Source organism: Cladophialophora immunda (assembly GCF_000835495.1).
Source record: "Cladophialophora immunda strain CBS 83496 unplaced genomic scaffold supercont1.2, whole genome shotgun sequence".
Classification (NCBI taxonomy): Eukaryota; Fungi; Ascomycota; class Eurotiomycetes; order Chaetothyriales; family Herpotrichiellaceae; genus Cladophialophora; species Cladophialophora immunda.
In genome coordinates this window covers 1,772,158-1,791,089 of record NW_015622542.1, presented here as the reverse complement: position 1 = coordinate 1,791,089, position 18,932 = coordinate 1,772,158, and the positions used below count along the sequence as shown (strand labels likewise).

Below are 18,932 nucleotides of genomic sequence, written 5' to 3'. Positions count from 1 at the left end.
GCTGGAGCGCTTTCTTGGTCTCGTATTTTCCTCCTCTTCCAAAATCACCCGCGAGAACAGCCAGACAATTTGCCCTGATCGCCTCCTCTTTCTTCGGTGCGGGTGACCCGGCTTGACGTGTTACACCCAACGCCTGTGTGAGGGCGGGAATCCGGCTTGGTTGGAGTGACGGGGAGGAGAAGAGGTGGTCGAGGTGTTTCATGCCGTCGACTTGAAGCGCGGGAATTGGCTGAGCCAGAGGGATTTGATCTCCACAGCCGGGAGAGCGTGCTGCAGGTACGGATACAAACAGGCAAGCCAGGCACCGAACAGGGGCGCGAGGGGCGATGACACGAAGCTAACTTCCAGGGGTAAGCGAGCCAACGAGCCAACGAGACAGCAAGCCTACTGCGTGAACAGCCAGGAGAGTGGAACAAACCTGTCACCAATTGCAGGAAGCGAGGCCTGAAGGGGAATTCTGTCGCTCGGCAATGTGTGTGAGAGAGAGACACAGAGGGTGGGCGAAAAGTAGTAGAAGGGAATAATATTATCGACACCCTGGTCCCTCCCCAGGCCAACTCACGGTCTGTGACTGCGCTCGTAGACTAGCAACTGCAGCCAGCTTTCCGCTGCACGATGACATACTACTAGCTGTTGAGCGATGTAGCCACCAACCCCGTACCTCCACCATGTACCTCGTCCTCCGTGCTGTGCTATTCTACTACGAGGATGGAGAATGCAGCCAGTACTCCTGGCCTCGCCCCTAGCTTCACTCCGCGCCATCTGCACTGCCGTTGGCTTGCTGTTTCGACTTCCATGCATGCGCCATCTGCAACAGTTTGGACATCTTGGCTGCACTCTCGTCGTCGGCTGGGAAGACATAGTCAATGTACTCCTCGAACCGATCCTCCTCGATCTTTCTCCTCTTCTTGACCTTGCGAGGCATCTGCTTCTCAATCTTGTCAATATCCTCCGCCGAACCGTGCGTCTGCTCAAATGATCGCCATGCATTCAACAGGTCCACCCGTTCTTCTTTCAGCTCTTTCGACTTGAACAAGTCGTGGGCCCGTTCAAAGATCTTTCGTGCCCGTCTCTTCGCTTCTTCGCTTACCCGTTGCTCCTCGCCCTCTGCCGGCTCGGGCTCGTTTGGATCCGGGACGTTGATCTCGAAGCGTGCATAGTTGATCCAAACTTTGACGTGGTCCGTCTTCTTCAGCAACCGCTCATATAGCGCCCGGGCCCGATCGTACTCTTCTTCGTACTCCTCAAAATCAATGTACGCCTTCCAAACCAGCTCAGGCATGTCCAGGGTAGGCTGTTCGATCCCCAGTTCGAAAATCGCTCTTGCTCGGTCCAGATCGTCCAGTCCGCGCTCCAGCTCTGCGAACTGGATCCATGCCTGGCTATTGGACGGGTTCCATTCGATCTGCTTTTCAAACAGTGTCCGGCACCGCTCGAATTCGAATAGCTGTTTCTCCAGTTCAATGTAGCTCCGGAACAACTTGTCCTTGGGACACATGCCGATAGCTTGCCCAAGAGTCTTCCTCGCCGCTGTCAGCTGCATTTGCCGCACCTCGAATTGTGCTTTCATGATCCAGATTTTGGCAAAGGTCCATTTCTTGTGCGGAACCAGCTTCAGACATTCCTGGTAGACTTGCCTTGCCCGTTCCACGTCGTTGTTTGCCATTTCCTCCCACAGGGCATAGAAGATCCATAGATAAATGTATCTTCGCCAGTGTCGTTTTTCCTGGGAAGGCGGAATTTGAGCGATTGCCCTTTCGTAGACATCTCGCACCCGTTCCACATCGCCCCCGGTCTCTTCTAGACGTGCAAAGTCGAACCACACGTCGTAATTTCGAGGGTTGGTCTTGAGTTGCTCTTCATATTGCACCCGTCGCTTGGCGAGGATCACATCCTCTACTCCCTCCCGATTGCCAAATTGTTTCTCGAACTGTGTGTATGCTTTGTGTAGTGCCTCGGATCGAGAGCGCGGCAGTCGGTCCAATGCGTACTTGTAGATTGCGCGAGCTCTCTCATACTCCTTGAGTTTGGCCTCATAGCGAGCATATGCTATAAAAAGCTTCTCATCCATGAAGTCCTCCCCCAGGGTCTCGATGGCGACGCCAAAAACATCGCGAACCAATTGACTAGTCCCATTCTCCTCTTCGAACTTGGCCCATCGGATCCAGTTGCGCGGTTCTGGGTGTACAATAGTGAAGCGTTCGTAGATGGCCCGCGCGCGGTCATACTCTCCGTACCTCTTCTCTAGCTTAATATAAGCCAGCCAAGCTGCTTCGTCTGGCTCCCAGCTCATCCACCTCTCGAACACCTGTCTCGTCCCGGCAATGTTGCCAAGGGTTTCTTCCATATAGACATACTTGTACCAAAGCTTATCGATCCGGGGAAGAATCGACACCGCTCTGTCCAGAAGATTTCTGGCGTGGTTGATGTTTCTATTCTTCATCTCCGCCTCGATGTAGCGAATCCACAGGACCACACTTGTGCTGTCCACGTCCAATGCCCGCTCAAAGATCGATCTTGCTCGGCGAAACTCTTTCTGTTCCAGCTCCCATTGCGCATAGCGCATCCAGTTGTTCATATTGATTCTGTTACGCCGAACATAGTCCTCGAATTCCTTGCGCTTCCGGCCCTGGAATTCATGCAGTTCTTCCAGGTCGGCAAAGCGTTGAGTCGGCGCTTGTAGCCCAGTTTCTTGTCTGTCGACAGCTTCCCGAAGCAGTTGCTCCGCCGAAATCTGCTGGGGGGCGGCCGCCTTGTTTTTGACCCTGGGAGGGCCTCTGGTAGAATCCATCTTCGTGAGCGCAGGCGGGAGTGGGAATTCGAAGGGTAGATCAGGACCAATCGCTCAGTGCAGTCTCGGTCTTGGGAATTTCAAAAGGGCGACCGGAACAAGGCGCAGAGAGGATGAGACGTGGCTTGGACGATAGGACATTTACAGCAGACGTCTGATGAACTTTTGTTTCCATCCAGAGATGGCAAGGCAGTGACTGCGGAGAAATTTTGCCAAGGTTTCCGTTGCCCAAGTCCTAGTAATTTCCATGCCAGGCTGAGTGTTGGGACCAACTCCGCACTCGACCTTTCAAACTCCAACGAGGCTTCAACTTTTGAATAAGGCCGAAGTCATTGCCAACCACTCTCACCAGCTACCTGGCAATGGCGACCTTAGCAGACGAACTACTTAACGACTTTGAGGATTCCGGCGACGAAAACAACGACAACGCAAATGGTTTTCGAGACGGAGACGAAGCAGACCATACAAATAGCCTGGAACTCGCGACCGAACACATAGAGAGGGATGGCGACGAGGAAGAGCTGGAAGATGCGGAGGAAGAACTTGCTGCTCAGGAGGCTAGCGCCAATGCCGTCGAGGCCGTCGACGATGAGGAAGATACCAAGGCTAAGGTTGAAAAGATGCGACTGGGAGGCGTGCGCGATGTCAGAAGCGTAGCCGGTCTCATGAAGACTCTAGAGCCTGTTCTCGAGGTAAGATCATGCCCTTCCCCGTAGATCAAAGCCTTGTCCGTTTACACAATCCGAACACAGCCCTGACGGTTCCTCCACCTTGCAGAAAATAGCACATTATCAAAACATACCGCCCGATCAACGGACGACGACGGTCGGCTCCGTCGAAGATAACCCCGAGTACGCCCTCTTGACTCAGGCAAACTCCCTGTCTACACAGATTGACAGCGAAATCATCCTAGTCCACAAGTTCATTCGCGATCACTACTCTGCACGTTTCCCGGAATTAGAGACCCTCGTGGCCAACCCGATCGATTATGCCAAAACAGTCGCGATCATCAGAAACGGTCCTATAGACAACATCAAAAGTTTAGCCGACTCTAGCGATAACATTGTCGGGGCTCCTCTGAGGGCTGTCTTGGACGGACCGACGTTGATGGTTGTCACAGTGGAAGGCACAACAACAAAAGGTCAAGATCTGAGCGAACAAGAACTTGAAACAACCCTTCGGGCCTGCGAAATGGTTCTGCAGCTGGACAAAGCCAAGAAGATCTTGACCGAATACGTGCAGTCAAGAATGAACGTCTTTGCTCCAAACCTCACCGTGCTTATTGGTTCGCTTACTGCTGCTCAATTGCTCAACTTTGCCGGTGGGCTCAAGAACCTCGCAAAGACACCTGATCGCAACGTCCCTGCAATGGGTTCAAAGAGGCAGAGGCAGAGTGGCTTAGCCACCAATGTGGGGATTCGACAACAAGGTTACCTCTACCATTCACCCCTCATACAAGAAATCCCAAATGATCTAAGGGTGCAGGCGATGCGAATTGTGTCAGGGAAGCTCATCCTTGCTGCTCGAGTCGATAGCGTTCATCAATCCCGCGACGGCTCAACAGGCGAGCAACTACTCAACGAGTGCCTGCGGCGGCTCGATAAGCTAACCGAGCCCCCACCGAACAGAGGTGTGAGGGCTCTGCCCGCCCCCGATGACAAACCAAGCAGAAAGCGTGGAGGAAGAAGAGCCCGCAAAGCGAAGGAAGCATATGCCATGACCGAGCTCAGGAAACAACAGAACCGCATGGCGTTTGGTAAAGAAGAAAGAGAAGTGGGCTACGGAACCGGAGAGGAGACAGTGGGACTTGGCATGATTGGTGCTCAAAATGAGGGCAGGATACGAGCCACACAGGTCGATCGTCGAACCATGGCGAAGTTGAGCAAAAAGAATCCCGGCTGGGGTGTCTCTGGTACGGCAACAAGTTTGAACAACGGCACAACCACTTCCCTGCGAGGCTTTGGATCTTCTGTTGGTGGGGGAAACGTTACTGCACTCCGAGCTCAAGGTCTTCGAACCAGTAGCGTTGGGGCAGGCACTGCAAGTTCGATCGCATTCACACCCGTCCAAGGCCTTGAGTTGGTCGATCCCAAAGTGCAGGCCGAGCTGAAGAGGAAGCGCGAGGCTGAAAGCGCGGGTTACTTTTCAAGTGGCACCTTTACTCAAGTCAATTCTTCAGCGTCAAATGGAGGGTTCAAGGTGCCTGGATTGCCTCCGACAAAGAAGACTAATATGGGTCCTCCCGCTACGCCTGGAAAATGAGCTGGGAGAAGACACTGTTATTTTCTTGCTGCTGGGCGCCGTCTGAAGCACGGGCCTTCGAGACATCTTCAAGTAACAATGCAGTGAAACCAATTTTAGAGGCAACACAGTGCTGTGGGAAGCACTATGTTGGAAGAGCCTCCAGACAGCTCGGTGGTTTGCAAGTGAGGTATGTACTCGCTGACGCACGGCATGGTACCTCGATTTATCAAGGTATAGCTACGGAAGCAAGGCATGGAGCATTCCGGAAGGAAGCACAAACAAGGGGCCCTCGCTCTACCCGTCCCCCGGTGTGCTGGGGCCCAAAAAACAGAAGAAACGATGAGAGCGTCTGGTGGACCAAGTTGAGAGACAGCCAGGTTGAGGTAAAAGGTTACGGTAGAGCATGATGCTTCGAACCCGTTGGTCTCCCTCAGCCCGTCTCGGATCGTCCCATTTCACCGAGCATCTGCGGAAGGAGAAGCACGGGCGGAGAAGTCGGTCTAAGCCGCTTGTTCGAGCATGTTTATGAACTGTCTACAGTCGATTTAGCGAGGTCACCGAGTTATATCGGATTGGCAGTGTCCAGATGGGGGGATGAGTGAGCGGACTGTGACGGCGTGGGCTGGTTGCGAGAGCAAACAAAGACACTACACGGGAAGAGCCTCGGAGCCTTGTTCTTTCAGCACAGTGGCCCCAAGGGTTGATCCCCTCTCCGGGTCTCCTCGCCATGGTCGAATGGTCATGTCAGTCCTCGAGATACGAAGCAGAACGGTGTGGAGAGTGACAGGCGAGGGTGGAGGGATATCACGCTCCCGGTTTTCGATGAACAATCCTTTTTGGGTGTGGGACCCTGGGATTGTCCTTTCTACGTACACAGAGAGGTAGGTAGGTATCCAAAGGTCGAAAGCGTCCCAGATCGATAAGAGTGAAAGACAGCGTTATTTATTATGTCCCCATCATCATCATCATCATCCCACTTCTGCTGGCCGCCCATCCTTCCGTCTCTAGCTAGCTAGAGATATCTCTGCTTTTCCCTCTCCCACGGGGCAGCCCGCCTCCTCCTTTCCCTCTCGGCACGCCCCTCGTGCGCAGCTGTTCGGGCAGGTCGCGGACGGCGCCCTTGCCGGCCTCCCAGAGCAGGCCGAGGCCTTGCTTGACTTCGACGGCCGCGGCGAAGAACTCGACCGGCACGAGTTTCTCGGCCTTGGTCGTGTCGGCTGCTGCGTCGGAGGACTGCGCGGCATCGGCATCGGCGCTGGCGCCGGCGCCGGCGCCAGCAACCAGGCCGTCGGAGAGGATGACGCCGTTCTCGCTCCGCCACCATTTCATGGCCGGGGCCTCGGCCAGCGCCCTGCGGATGTCCACGTAGATGAGGATCTGGGCGTCGCCCCGCATCCCGCTGATGACCTTGTTCCTGCCCAGCAACGCGCCCAGGGTTCTGGGTTTGCCGTTGTCGTCGCCGCCGTCGCCACCGCCCGCGGTCGATGATGCGGGTGGCAGGACCTCTGCCAACGAGGGGCCCGTCGCGAAATGGACGTGGTTCCTCGTCATGCTCTTCAGCCCGCCGCTGCGCAGGATCTTGTCCCACGCGCCGTAGAACGTGCCGTGCACGACCGTGTCCGGGACGCCGGCCGGGTCACCCAGCGAGATCGGGGTCAGCAGGTGCTCGGCCTCGACGGCCTTCATGCTGTGGCCCTGCGTGGCGCGGATGAAGAACCTTCTTCTCGTGTCGGCCTCGGCCTCAGCCTCGTCCTCGTCGTTGCCTAGCGACTCAAATGTTGAAATTGCGCGCTGTGTCTCTGTTTCCGCCCGCGTCTCGTTCGTGTCTGTCTCGATGGTCGGCGTCTCCGTCTCCTCGACCTTGGCCCCAGCATCGGCAGCCGTCTCACCTTCCTCGCCGGCGCCGGCGCCGACGTACTTCATCGCGAACCTCTTCTTGTCGTTCTCCCTGACAACCTCGACTACCTCCGCAAACGTCACGGGCGGCTTCATGTTCCGTAATTTGTGCCATCCCAGCAGGTGATCCATCCGCACGTATCCGTGGTTGTCGATGGGGATGCGTTCCTCCACGGCCGCATGGCGCAGGAGGCGGGAGAGCGCTTTGGAGACCAGCACCGAACGAGGCAGCGAGTCGTGGCGGAACCCGCCCCGGCCACGTCCACGTCCACGGCCTGGCATGAGTAAGTAAGTGAGTGTCGGGGGCGACAAAGGCACCAGTAAAGAGCCCCTGAGCAAGGAGCTGTTAAGTGTAGACGTCGAGACGTGAGGGGAGACACAGAGTCCAATATTTTCCACCGTGAAGAATCAGACCGCGCCAAGTCTTTATCACACGCTTGAGGTCGAAAGAAACAGTCCGGAGGCGAGAGCCAGAGCTTTGAAGGGACGATATATCGTATCGACTGATCTTGGCCCCCTGACAGGATCCCGAGGGCGAGGCTTGTACACAATGAGTCACGTACAACACAGGACACGATGTGGTGGTGACTCGAGGCATTTGGCCCCGGTACCCTCGTGGAAGCCGAGACGTTGCCTCTGATCGCTCGGGATCTTGGAGATGCAACCAATGTCCGCAAAGATGAAGATGCGTTCTTGTGCCCTGCGACAACTCTCTCAGTCTCGCCAACGTTGAGTCTGAAATGGACGAGGGCTACCTCAATTTCTCTGGGACTCGAATGCATCACACCTTGGAGCCAATATTCCACGTCGCACAGAACAAGGCTCTGCTTATCGATACGATTAGTGTCAATCTGTCAGCCTTGCGTTAATTTCAAGGATTGGTTGGCTTCTTCTAACGAGTCGTGATTAGGATCGAACAGAAAGATGTCAAAGTGCAGAGTAGTCTTCAAGAGGTGGATTCCCGATCTCGCAGGACCATATTGATATCGGCTGCACAATCTCGACCTTTGTCAAGGTAACTTCTGCTGGAACTTAGATACATCGACCGTCGACAACACCCTGTCGGCCACCATTGCTGCTCCTGATATTTCGCAGCTCGCCCCTCCCGTCTCCGTAATTACATGCTCAATCCTGAGCGAATAAAATGTGTGTATGCTGCCTTTGAGACTCCCGGAAGATCTCGTTGGATGGCCAGCCAGTACTCCAGGTGAAATGCGAAATTCCCATGATCCATAAGAGATTCGTCAAATGTCAGCGAAGGTAACAGTGCAGGGTATAAGTAAAAAGAAATGGCGGGTGAGATCGACCCGAAGAAAACTGCCCAAATGCTTTTCCCAAACTGACGATGCCTCCCACAAATCCACATCAAAAAGAATCCAACAAACAAAATCACTTCTTAGATCGGCTTAAAAGTTCTGCGAAATTCCGCCCTGAGCTTGCGGGAAGGTTGGTGCTCGCTCGATGCGGGTGTTCCTTCGTGCTTGATTGTCCCGGATGACTGGTTGCGTCCCGGCTCCCCCGTACGAACCGTCGCCGTAGGGTCCGTGGCCGGCGTTTGCTTCGTTGTATATGTTGTAAGGGACTTCTTCCTGATAGTATGGGCCAGGCATTTGAGGCGCCTCTGAAGAGGCCTCGGAGTGGTGGCCCGAAGAATATGCGGACGAAGCATTAGAGGGTCCACGGCGAATGTCTCCTGTCCCACTGCGATGCCTGCTGAGTCCTCCGGTAGTCCCCAGGGCCGCGACGCCATCGCCGCTCTCCGGGTGACCGTTCATCAAGGGATCTGCAGAGTATTGGTCAGAAGTGGCATTAGGTGAAGCCTGCGTAGCGTAACCCCCGGGTTGACTGCTGCTCTCCGACAGAGCAAGACCTCCAGCAGCTCGTCCGTTGGAACCTAGCGTGGTCGAAGCTTTCCTATTCGACGATGTTGCTCCCCATCCGCGATATCCACTGGTGTCATCTTGTCCTTCAGATTGATTGTCAGTGTAGGCGGCTGCGGCGACTCCCAGCGTCGGATCGCTGTTAGGATTGAAGCCATATTCTGCCATCTCGCTCTTGCGCAGTTCTTCCGCATTCTTCCTGGCCTTCCGCTTCCTCCAGCAGAAGAACCCAATCAAAAATAATGCTGCAATCACCGCAATAGGTATGATGACCGCTATGGCGATCTTGGCACCAGAGCTGAGACCGCTGGAGCTGGAGCCGGACCCTGAAGCACTCAATGCTGACGGAGTGGGAGATGAGCTGGTGGAGGGAGTGACCGTTAATGAGGTAGTTGCAGTGTTTGAGGTCGGGGTGTCTGGGGAGAATGTAGAGGTGACGACAACAACCGTAGGGCTCTGATTGCCTCCTGGGGACGATGAAGGAGTTTGAGTGACAGTTTCTGTGGCGATAATGACACTGGGACTGGTATCAACAGGCGTGGTAGAGGCAGGTACCACGGTAGTTGAGGGAGGAATCGAGATAGAGGAGGTGATTGTACTCTGGGAGGTGTCGGATGTGGTATCGGACGTCGATGAATCTGTGACCGTGACGGTGGTAGAGAAGGACGTAGTAAAGCTGGTCGAGGTAGTGCCGATAACAGTCGTGATGACCGAGTCGGTCGCACTCGTATCTACCATCTGTTAGGTTGGGAGTTGAGGCAAAAGGAGCCTTTCCATACCAGTTGACATTGTGGCCTGAGGCTGTGGAGGGAGTCTTGATGGCAAGCAATCCCTGCCTCACCACCTCCCACGCGTAGCAACACCCACTCTGCCGGTCTTCCAAGAGGTCCTCAAAATGGTTGTAGGTGATTGAATTCCAAAATATCACGACCTCCCTGTTGTAAAGTGAGAAACTCGAACTTGCCCGTCAGCCGCAAAAAGCCAGGTAGGGGGGCAGACAGAGTCGAATTGATGTGTCAGGACGCGAGGGCTGTGAGTGTGGTCCCTAGTCCGTCCAATGATACATGCAGGGAGATGATGATGACTATGAGGATCGACTGCGAACGATATCCGATCAGACGGGGGAGCTATACAGTGAGGTAGGGGACGATATAATTATGCAATGACTTCGAGAAACACAGACAAGGAGAGACGACATTTCAATGTCGAGCGAGAGAAGATGAGCTTGCCGGAAGGCGCAGCAGTGGCGAGCCCGAGACAGAAAGAGGCCGCAGAGGGAAGCGAGGAAAACTGGCGACGATGGAAACAGCAATAGTTGAGGGCTGTGGATGATGGGTGCTTGGTGGTGGGGCTCCTATGATTATTATTGGGTAAGCTGCGTGCTAAACTTACCAGGACTCCAGGAGCTTGCAGGACACCGGGCCCTGGGCCCTGGCACCAACTGGCACCTGGAACATGGCCGCCAACTAAGAGGTTAAGGGCCTCTGCAGTTTGCTGCTCTGGGGCTTCAACTACCTACTTGTAACTGTCCACCCAAGGCGACTCCCGCGCTATTAGGATTTTCAGTTTAGCACCCTCTTCCAACACCCTCAGAGCCGAGATTCCGTGCAGACTGAGATTTGCACCAGCCGTGGCGGCCGTTGTCGAGAACAAAACTGGGCACTACCCTAGCATTCATCACGCCCGTCTGCCAGGATCCTCCTCATGGCGTTGGAAATCATCCGCATCATCATACGATGATCGTCCCATTGATGAGGGGCTCCAAGGGCATGGACTGCGCCAGTACCGGTACAATGTATGTCCTGTGGTGCGGCTCTTTGCAGCTTCGGGACCGATCCCATGCCCCATAGTACTGAGTGCGCTGTGTATCATCGACGACCCGATGAGGTGAGACTGCCGCCGTCACAACCAAAATACAGTCCACCTCCCTTTGTCGATGTGATACACAAGCTGCTCCGAAGCCAAGGTATTGTACGACCATCAGCCCCTACCATTGGGTCCTTGGTGCCCATATTGAGCTGTTCGGGAAACGCCAGTCCTGCAAGGTGCCGATTCTCCCAGCAGTCCTTCCTGGCTTTCTGGATCTGTTTCCGCCTCTCCGCTTCTGCTTCCCCGTATCAGACCTTCCGAGCTGCCCGATTCTGGCTGGTTGCTGCGCTTAGGGAACCTCTCCTCTACCCATTGTCCACTCGGATAAACTTGGAACATGAATCCCGAGCTGCAAGAGCGGCTTCATGCAGCTCGCATGAATTCCGTACGAGAAGAAGCAGAACAAGCTCGCAGGAGGGTCGACCATCCAATCACAGAGAACGCTTTTTTGCTTGGTCTCCAGTGAGGACCGCAAAGATCTTTAGGGGCGGGAGATAAACTCCCCAATGTGATATTGTACATGTGAACTTTTTGATAAGGACAGTGTGCCCAAGAGACACTCAGGCCTCAGATACCCCGAGCGAGAACGACGCTCCGCCGAGAGGAGCTCTCCAAAACGCCACTCGCCATGCTTAGAAAAGTCCCATATAGAGTCATCTCCTTGAGTCAAAGATGTCGGTCAATGTAGGTAGATACATCACGCTCCGTCAAGGGTATTCATCGGTTTAGATCCCACTGTGGCCTCAACGCTGCCGCTAGCTCGTCTCTGGTCCCTGCAACTTCCTTCGGTATGCGACTGACTCGGTACGCGCCAGTCCGGATGTTATGGAGGTGTACAGCCGATATTCCAGATCGATTGCTGCGAATACTCCCCGTTTCACTCGCCGTATCGTTAACTCGTAGTCGCGACGGCGGTGCAAAGTCAAGGGCGGTGAACGTGGATGACTTTCTCAATTGATGCCTGCCGATAAATTGATTAGCCACGATCACCCATCATATGATTTTGGAAAAAGACTTACGGGCTGGGTATGACTGCCAGGTCATCGAATGAAGATGCCAGTGGAATGTGAGCTCTGACTGCTGGGGAGTAAGGTCTCAGTCCTCCGCGAAGAGTATCCGGAGTACCAGACCTCTGGTTATGAATTTTCTGAGGGGGAGCGAAATCAATCGGCAAAAACGTGTCCTCCTTGAGTTTGGCCGGTGTGGGCAGGACGTTCAGCGGCTTGGGTGGCGGCAAGTTCTTCTTCGGTGGCATACGAGGATATCCTCCATACCGACCCGACGCCGATGAAAATGCCCTGGGACCTGTCTGGTAGCTTCCATTAGACACCGTAGCGCGATGTCTTCCATAAGTGCCGTTTTGTGACATTCCTCGAGGTGGATAATACGCCGCTTGATCATAGTAGTCATCTTGATAGGCACCAGGCCCATAGTTGTCCTGGTAATAACCTTCAGCACCGTCATGATATTGCATGTTCTGAGCATGGTTTTGTGGTTTGGAGTCATCAAAGTATTCCTTGTAAAATGATCTGATACGGTTGGCGCGCTGCTCGGGGTTTTCGGAGGGATCGTCGGGAGGCAATGGTCGCAGGCCCATTGTGAGTCGACGAGGATCGTACCCAGTGTAGTCATCATAATCTTGGTAATCGTAATACCCGTGATCGTCATTGTATTGTTGATCCTGGTCCCCATACGCCTCGTATTCCTCGTAGTAGTCGTCTTCCTCTTGTTGAGCCGGGTGTTGACCCTGCGACGGCTGATTATGCGAGTGTTCTGAATGAGAGAGTTCTGGTGAAGGAGCATCATGGACCTGGGGTGTCTTCGATGAATCGAAAGTAGTATGAAGGTCGTCTTTGGGTGCCGGAATCTGATGTCCATTGCCTGAGGAGTCGATGAAACTCAGTTGGGGTAGTCTTGGTTGACGCTCTTCTGGTGTATTCAACGTAATCCCGGGTACTGTAGGTGTCTGCCCCTGAGATTTTGAGGTTGCGGGCAGTGGGAGTGAGGGTGGAGTGTCTTTAAGTACGGCCGCAGGAGGCGCCTGGACTTGCACAACAGGTGTCTCAGCGGGGACCTCTTTCACGGACAGTATGGGTTCTTTCTTGCTGGGTTCCTCCTCAAATGCTCCGCCGCCACTAATGAACTGGCCAAGATAGTTGTTGCTGGCTCTCAGGGCATTCACCGCACCATTACTACTCGCCGTGCTCACGAACGAGTCTCGTACGGGATCGGGCATGGTAGGAAGAAGCAAGTTATTGTTTTTGCCTGCTGGCATAGGATTAAGACCCCCCGGTGCTGATTCTGCTGGAGTATTGCGTCCGGAAGGGGGCGGCCCATTTGCAGGCTCTTGAGCATTGCGTAGCAAATTCTGCTTCGAGTCGAAGGGAAATCTGCGGGTGGAAGACCCGGTATAGCTTGACGAATCGTCCACCGGACTTCTGAGACTTGATGGTGGGCGAATAGAACCATCGTCAGGAATGAATGTGGTGGCGCGATATTTGTCGTCACCAGTGTTTATGGAACGAGACAGCGAATGCAGCGACTCCCGAGAATGATGGAGTTCAGGAGGCAGAAGATAAGGGTTGTTCGCACCCATATCAAGCGACAAGCCACGTCCACGTCTACCGCCCGTCTCTTTCTCACCGGCCATTGACATCTCTGGAGCTTTTCGGCCATTCTTCTTCCCTGGGTTGCTCTTCGATTCAAGGAGGCCGAAGTCGAGGGATTTGTGCTTGTCTTCTGCATCTTCCCGCCTCAGCTTCTTCACATGCCTTCGGTGCAGATATAGCAGCAGGATCAACGCAATCCCTAGAGGAATGACCACCCCCAAAACAATTGGCAAGGTTGTACTCGACCCATCGGACCCGTAATATTTCTCACATGCGCCCGAATTGTCGTTTGGACCACATGAGGTTGTAGTTGCCGGGCTCGATGAACTTGACGATGATTCGGCTCTCTGTACCAGCGAAGGGGGTCTTTCCAGGTAGAGGCCTTCTAACCGGATATCGGGGATGGGACCTGGTCGAGCAAAGGGGTTCCTGGGCTGGATTTGCGGTTCATCCTCAGGGAGAATGGGGGAGGACATGATATTAGGGCGGATAGAGGGTTGTTTGTCTGCCGACAAGGGAAAAGGCGTCGATTAACAATTACTCTAGCATGACATGGTGACGGGCAGAGAACTGTAGCCTTTGGTGATCCGGGAGGGGTGAAGTTGTGTTGGTGGTCAATGTGAGGTCCAGACTGCGGCCGGAATGAAGGCGAAGGGCCAATCCACAACAGCAGCTGGAGTGCTAATGCAACGAATGACTCTGGTGAGGTACCAAAAGAATGACTGCAGTTGGGGGAACGAGTGACAAAGAGAATGACTGAAAGGAAAGACGACGGATGGCGGTCTTGCTCAAAGCAGAGCACAAGATGCTGAAAGCAAACGATATTGCATAGGTACAAAGGAGACGAGGAGAAGCAACACTGCAGACTGCCAAGGCTCCATGTGCAATACGCAGTGCTGGGTCCTGGTGAGATCGGAGCCACGGAGGGCTTCCTCATGGTGCCCCGACGAATGGGTCGCTTTAGGCGCATCAGAGATTCTCGTTGAGCGGCCACTAGCCTGACTGGCCCTGACTGGCCCTGACTAGCCGGGATCAGGGAGCTCCAAGCTGCACGGGTTAATGAAGTTAACGGAGTGGCTGCGGGGACTGAATTTCGCAACCCCCGCCTGAAATTTGGGCAAAACGGCAGCGCTGCGCAGGTCCCCGCTGATCTCAAGCGGCGCCAGGAACAAGCCAGTGCCTCCAGCGGGCGCCTCTGGGCTTGCGGGTGGCTATTGAGTAGTGGGCTTTAGTAAGGGTGTCGAGAGCTTGAAGGAACATGTATGGGGTTACATGGTATCTGTCGATTCCTCTCGCAGCGTACCTGATTCCGACTCCTCAACCAACTCCATCAGTCCAGCAAACTCTTTGAGAGAGAAGCATCTTCCTTCTCTGCAGCAACAACCACTCACAATTCCCTCGGTCGGCTCTCCAATCGGGACCTCAGGGACATGTTTATTGGCATCGCCACAATGGTGACATCTGGTTCGCAGTCACGGCTAGTGGTCAATCAATTGTCAATTTCCGACCCCCAACTTCGCGCATCCACTAACCTCATCCCAGGCTCCCTCGTTACACACTGCGCCCACTCCAATCACATTTCTCTGGCCACCGTCTTTGCCCCTGCAAATTCCCTCGTCTTTGATCAGACTTGAATTGCGTCTCCATCGTCGAATCATCCATTCATGTTGCAGGTGATAATATTCGTTCGATGCACCTGCGTCCACACATGGCATCAAGCTAGGCCAGCTTCAAGACGTTCTCGACCCCAGCTGGACAAGATGAATCTCTGCTCGCGTGTCAGGTCGGCTGTCTTCCAATCGTCTTACACTTTTCGTCATCAGCCATCATCCCCGTCAATAGCGCCTTTGCCCTCGAGCCTTCCCCTTGGCTATTGCATCGGGTCACTGCGTTAGATCATCTGGATATCGACAATGTGCTCTCTGAGCAATCTTCGGCGAATCTCCATTACGATCCGAAGTGTCTTACCTCGGTGAAACCACGGAGGACAACGTACGGAGTATAATACGCATACTGGGACCCGAAGAGGAACATGCTTGGGTCCGCACCTGAGGGTTGGCATGGGCAAGAGATGTTTGTTTGTATAAAGCTCCTCTGGGCAAAAGGTTGTCGATCCGTAAACAGATCCCCGCATCAGTTTCGACAGAACAAGCTACCCGCTGCCACGTGACTGTATTTTCGTCTAATCTCAAGCCTGGCATGTTGAAGCGTGCTGCTTCTCACTCTACCCAGTGTCTTACAACCATGCGTCAGCATTGTAAATCCTGGATGCGCCATCAATGAGAATATGACACTCTGAGCTTATCCTGGTAAATACAAGACCTACTTAGCCAGAATTGCGGAATTCCGCAGTCACACCGTCACCCATTGACAAAGAAATCTACACCATCCACTCATTGTCCCAGCTTAACATTGATGCAGATAGACAATGTACGACTTAGTGATCATTGGAGCCGGTGAGTCGCCTTGTGAGGGTGGGTCAGAGAACGCTTCTGAACTCGAAAAGGCATCCATGGGCTTATCATGGCCAAAACATATTTGGATGTGTATCCAGCTGCTCGATTGTTGATGCTGGACTCGGCTGAATCAATTGGAGGAACGTGGTCGGCCAATCGACAGTACCCAGGCCTTCACTCGAACAACCTTGTAGGCTCTTACGAATATTCGGATTTCCCGCTCGATCGAGCTACGTTAGGAATCAGCGCTGGAGAGCACATACCAGGTCCGAAGCTGCACCAATACCTTCAGGCATTTGCAGCTGAATTTGATCTGACTCGGCGGACGAAGCTCAACTCCAAGGTTGAGGTTGTTGAGCGTCTATCTCCAAACGAATGGAGAATCAGCTACCGAGATATTTCCAACTCCGTCGTGAGTGTGACTACGAACAAGCTCGTCATTGCTACCGGGCTGACAAACAATCCATTTGTTCCTCAATTTCGCGGTCAGGACAATTTTGAGGCTCCCGTCTTCCACGTCAGGGATCTCAAGGGTCGTGTAGAAGGGCTGGTGAAGTCGGCGAGGAATATCATTCTCCTCGGAGGCTCCAAGTCTTCGTACGACGTGGCATACACCTTTGCCTCGCAAGGGGTCACGGTCGACTGGATTATTCGTGAGTCTGGCCACGGCGCCAATTGGATGTCACCACCCCTTGTTACACCTTTTCAAAAGAGACTTGAAGGCTTGGTGGGCGTGAGGTTTCTCACCTGGTTCAGCCCGTGCATCTGGGGTGCCCAAGACGGCTTCGCCTGGGTTCGCAAGATGCTGCACGGTACCTGGATCGGAAGATTCTTCGTCGACAGGTTCTGGGACGTTCTAACGGGCGATCTGGATGAGCGGACCGGATATAACAAGCATCCCGAGACCGCAAAGCTGAGGCCAAAGCTGCCCACTTTTTGGCATGCCTCGTCGGTGTCAATCTTGAACTATCCCACTGATATTTTCGAGTATGTCCGCAACGGCACCATCAAGGTTCATGTTGCCGACATCGATCATCTCTCCAAAGGAACCGCCCATCTGAGCAACGGCACAACAGTCAGTGGCGACGCTTTGATCTGCTCGACAGGCTGGCACCATCGACCATCCATGAAATTCCTACCTGAAGGTATAGACGCAGAGCTAGGGATTCCGCATGATTCTACTGAACCAGAAACCAGCCTCGTCAGTCGCGCTGATGAGGAGATTCTGGGTCGCTTTCCACGACTTAAAGACCAACCAGATGTATACCAGAACTACCAGCCTCTGCAGCCAGCAAAGGATGAAGCCGTTGTCAATCAACGTCCTTTCCGGCTGTATCGCTTTATGGTGCCACCCACAAGCATCAATACTCCATCCATCGCTTTCCTAGGTATTCTTCTGACGATTCACACCGTCCCAGTCGCACAAGCCCAAGCTCTCTGGCTCACTGCTTATCTAAACAACCAACTCTCCGCTCAACGACTCAACCCCACGAAAAGTTTCGACCCCGATGCTGTGGCCTACGAAACAATCTTGCAGACACAGTTCGGCAAATGGCGGTACCCGGGCGCGTTCGGGAAGCAATTCCCAGACTTTGTATTCGATGCGGTGCCGTACATGGACATGTTGCTGAGGGATCTAGGATTGAGGTTCAGGAGGAAGAAGACCTGGTGGGCGGAGATCTGGTATCCATATGGCCCAGAGGACTACAAGGGTTTGGTGGATGAGTGGCGGATTCAGGTGAGTTGAGAGACAGCCGCACACGGTATACCTTCGACTGGCCTGTCGCCGGTTGGATGTGGTATGTACCTTGGACCCTGCTGATGTACTCTTTAGCAAGCGTAGGCGAAAGCGTTAGACACAAGAATGTCGCCGAGAACGATGGGAGCATGCAATGAGAGTGCTTAGTCCAGCAAACGGGCATCAAGCTGTCTATTGTTCCTGGCTCTAGTGACCATGCTGATGGATCACTTTGCAGAGCACCCTCTGAAACGAGATATTGTCGACGGGCAAGGCGAGGCCACCGAGACTATAACCAGGCCGCATTCTAATTCATCTTGGGCTGGCGCTTAGAGTATTCCACATCCTCGCTACCTTTTCTTCTCCCCTTATCAGGCCTCTTTCCAGGGCACTTTTGACCATCAAAGAGGGCTAAGATTTGATCCGAGATGTCTGAAACATGAGACCATGGGCCAAATGCTGGGCGTCAAATTCCGATCCAAGAGACTATACAGCCGAGCAAAGCGACAGCGCCCTAGGGTGTCGCCTTGGAAAGGATGCACATCCACCTGCGGCTCGTGTCCAGTGCTCAGCCAAGAATTGAGGCTTCCCCCAACTTCCCTTTGGACGTGGTTTTTCCTCTGGAAATGGCCCTCGAGGGTTTCAGACCGGTGAATTGAAGCAGACATCGCGGTTCTGAGAGAATGGCACGCGAAGCGAACTCGGTGGCACCGAGCTAACCGCCTTGCTCAACATTTGAGGTGATGAACGCGGAGTCACCGGGGGCCAGGATGGTACCGTAGTGTACGTAGTAAGGGCAATGGGCTGACCATCGCAGAGGGAACATATTCGTTATTACGTGTGTCTGTTTTCCTCGCTGCGGTCTTTTGGGACGCGTGGACGCTTGGATGCAAACTTAGTCATGGATCGGATTCCTCGACCCAGAACAACTCACCTCCCGGAGGCTCGCCTGCGCTGTATCATCAACTCAAGTCCACCACCATCAATTCCCACCACCTCGGTGCTCCAATGTGTTTCTTGGGCCAAGACGCCAAACATAACTCTTCATTGCAGACTGAGAGGATGGGACGGTGGCATATCCCGCAGATTTATCCACCTTATGCAGAGGAATTTGCATCGTTGCAAGGCACCGCCTGACCATAAGGCACGCACCAAGTGTGGACGAATGAAAAGGATGCGTGGCTGCGTTTTGGCCCTACAAGATTCGCTCTATTATTGACAATTGGGCAGATGCTAGCCAAATCAAACACCCTTCAGCAGAACGGCCCTTGACGCTTCGGGACGTTGGTGCAAACCTACCTCGCCTACTCGTTCATCCACTTGCAGCTGGGCTCTGCGACCCAGCCTCTTTCGATAGGGTTGATCGACCTGAGATGTGGCGGCTATCACGGCGACAAGAAACCTTGCGCAACCATCACTCTTGGGGGCTGGAAGTATGTATTGTGGTAA

The 18,932-nt window shown here is 53.9% G+C and overlaps 6 protein-coding genes across 6 annotated transcripts; 2 read left to right on the top strand and 4 right to left on the bottom strand.

The window, feature by feature from the left end:
• Positions 1-516: 516 nt before the first annotated feature.
• On the bottom strand, positions 517-2,961 carry PV07_02940 (pre-mRNA-splicing factor clf1). Its single transcript, XM_016389593.1, has one exon. The coding sequence runs from the start codon at positions 2,789-2,791 to the stop codon at positions 749-751; it is 2,043 nt and encodes a 680-aa protein (XP_016251495.1). The 5' UTR covers positions 2,792-2,961; the 3' UTR covers positions 517-748.
• Positions 2,962-3,072: 111 nt separating this feature from the next.
• On the top strand, positions 3,073-6,000 carry PV07_02939 (uncharacterized protein). Its single transcript, XM_016389592.1, has 2 exons — positions 3,073-3,483; positions 3,569-6,000. Exons 1-2 carry the CDS (start codon positions 3,154-3,156, stop codon positions 5,051-5,053), a joined length of 1,815 nt encoding a protein of 604 aa, XP_016251494.1. The 5' UTR covers positions 3,073-3,153; the 3' UTR covers positions 5,054-6,000.
• Positions 5,824-7,712, bottom strand: PV07_02938 (uncharacterized protein). Its single transcript, XM_016389591.1, has one exon. The coding sequence runs from the start codon at positions 7,211-7,213 to the stop codon at positions 6,044-6,046; it is 1,170 nt and encodes a 389-aa protein (XP_016251493.1). The 5' UTR covers positions 7,214-7,712; the 3' UTR covers positions 5,824-6,043.
• A 25-nt stretch (positions 7,713-7,737) lies between these two features.
• Positions 7,738-10,102, bottom strand: PV07_02937 (uncharacterized protein). The gene is made up of 2 exons (XM_016389590.1): positions 9,591-10,102; positions 7,738-9,542 (listed from the first exon to the last, which is right to left on the bottom strand). Exons 1-2 carry the CDS (start codon positions 9,598-9,600, stop codon positions 8,338-8,340), a joined length of 1,215 nt encoding a protein of 404 aa, XP_016251492.1. The 5' UTR covers positions 9,601-10,102; the 3' UTR covers positions 7,738-8,337.
• A 304-nt stretch (positions 10,103-10,406) lies between these two features.
• PV07_02936 (uncharacterized protein) lies at positions 10,407-14,197 on the bottom strand. The gene is made up of 2 exons (XM_016389589.1): positions 11,700-14,197; positions 10,407-11,641 (listed from the first exon to the last, which is right to left on the bottom strand). The coding sequence occupies exons 1-2, from the start codon at positions 13,763-13,765 to the stop codon at positions 11,398-11,400; spliced, it is 2,310 nt and encodes a 769-aa protein (XP_016251491.1). The 5' UTR covers positions 13,766-14,197; the 3' UTR covers positions 10,407-11,397.
• A 1,323-nt stretch (positions 14,198-15,520) lies between these two features.
• Positions 15,521-17,818, top strand: PV07_02935 (uncharacterized protein). The gene is made up of 3 exons (XM_016389588.1): positions 15,521-15,745; positions 15,796-17,483; positions 17,580-17,818. Exons 1-3 carry the CDS (start codon positions 15,718-15,720, stop codon positions 17,586-17,588), a joined length of 1,725 nt encoding a protein of 574 aa, XP_016251490.1. The 5' UTR covers positions 15,521-15,717; the 3' UTR covers positions 17,589-17,818.
• Positions 17,819-18,932: the final 1,114 nt, after the last annotated feature.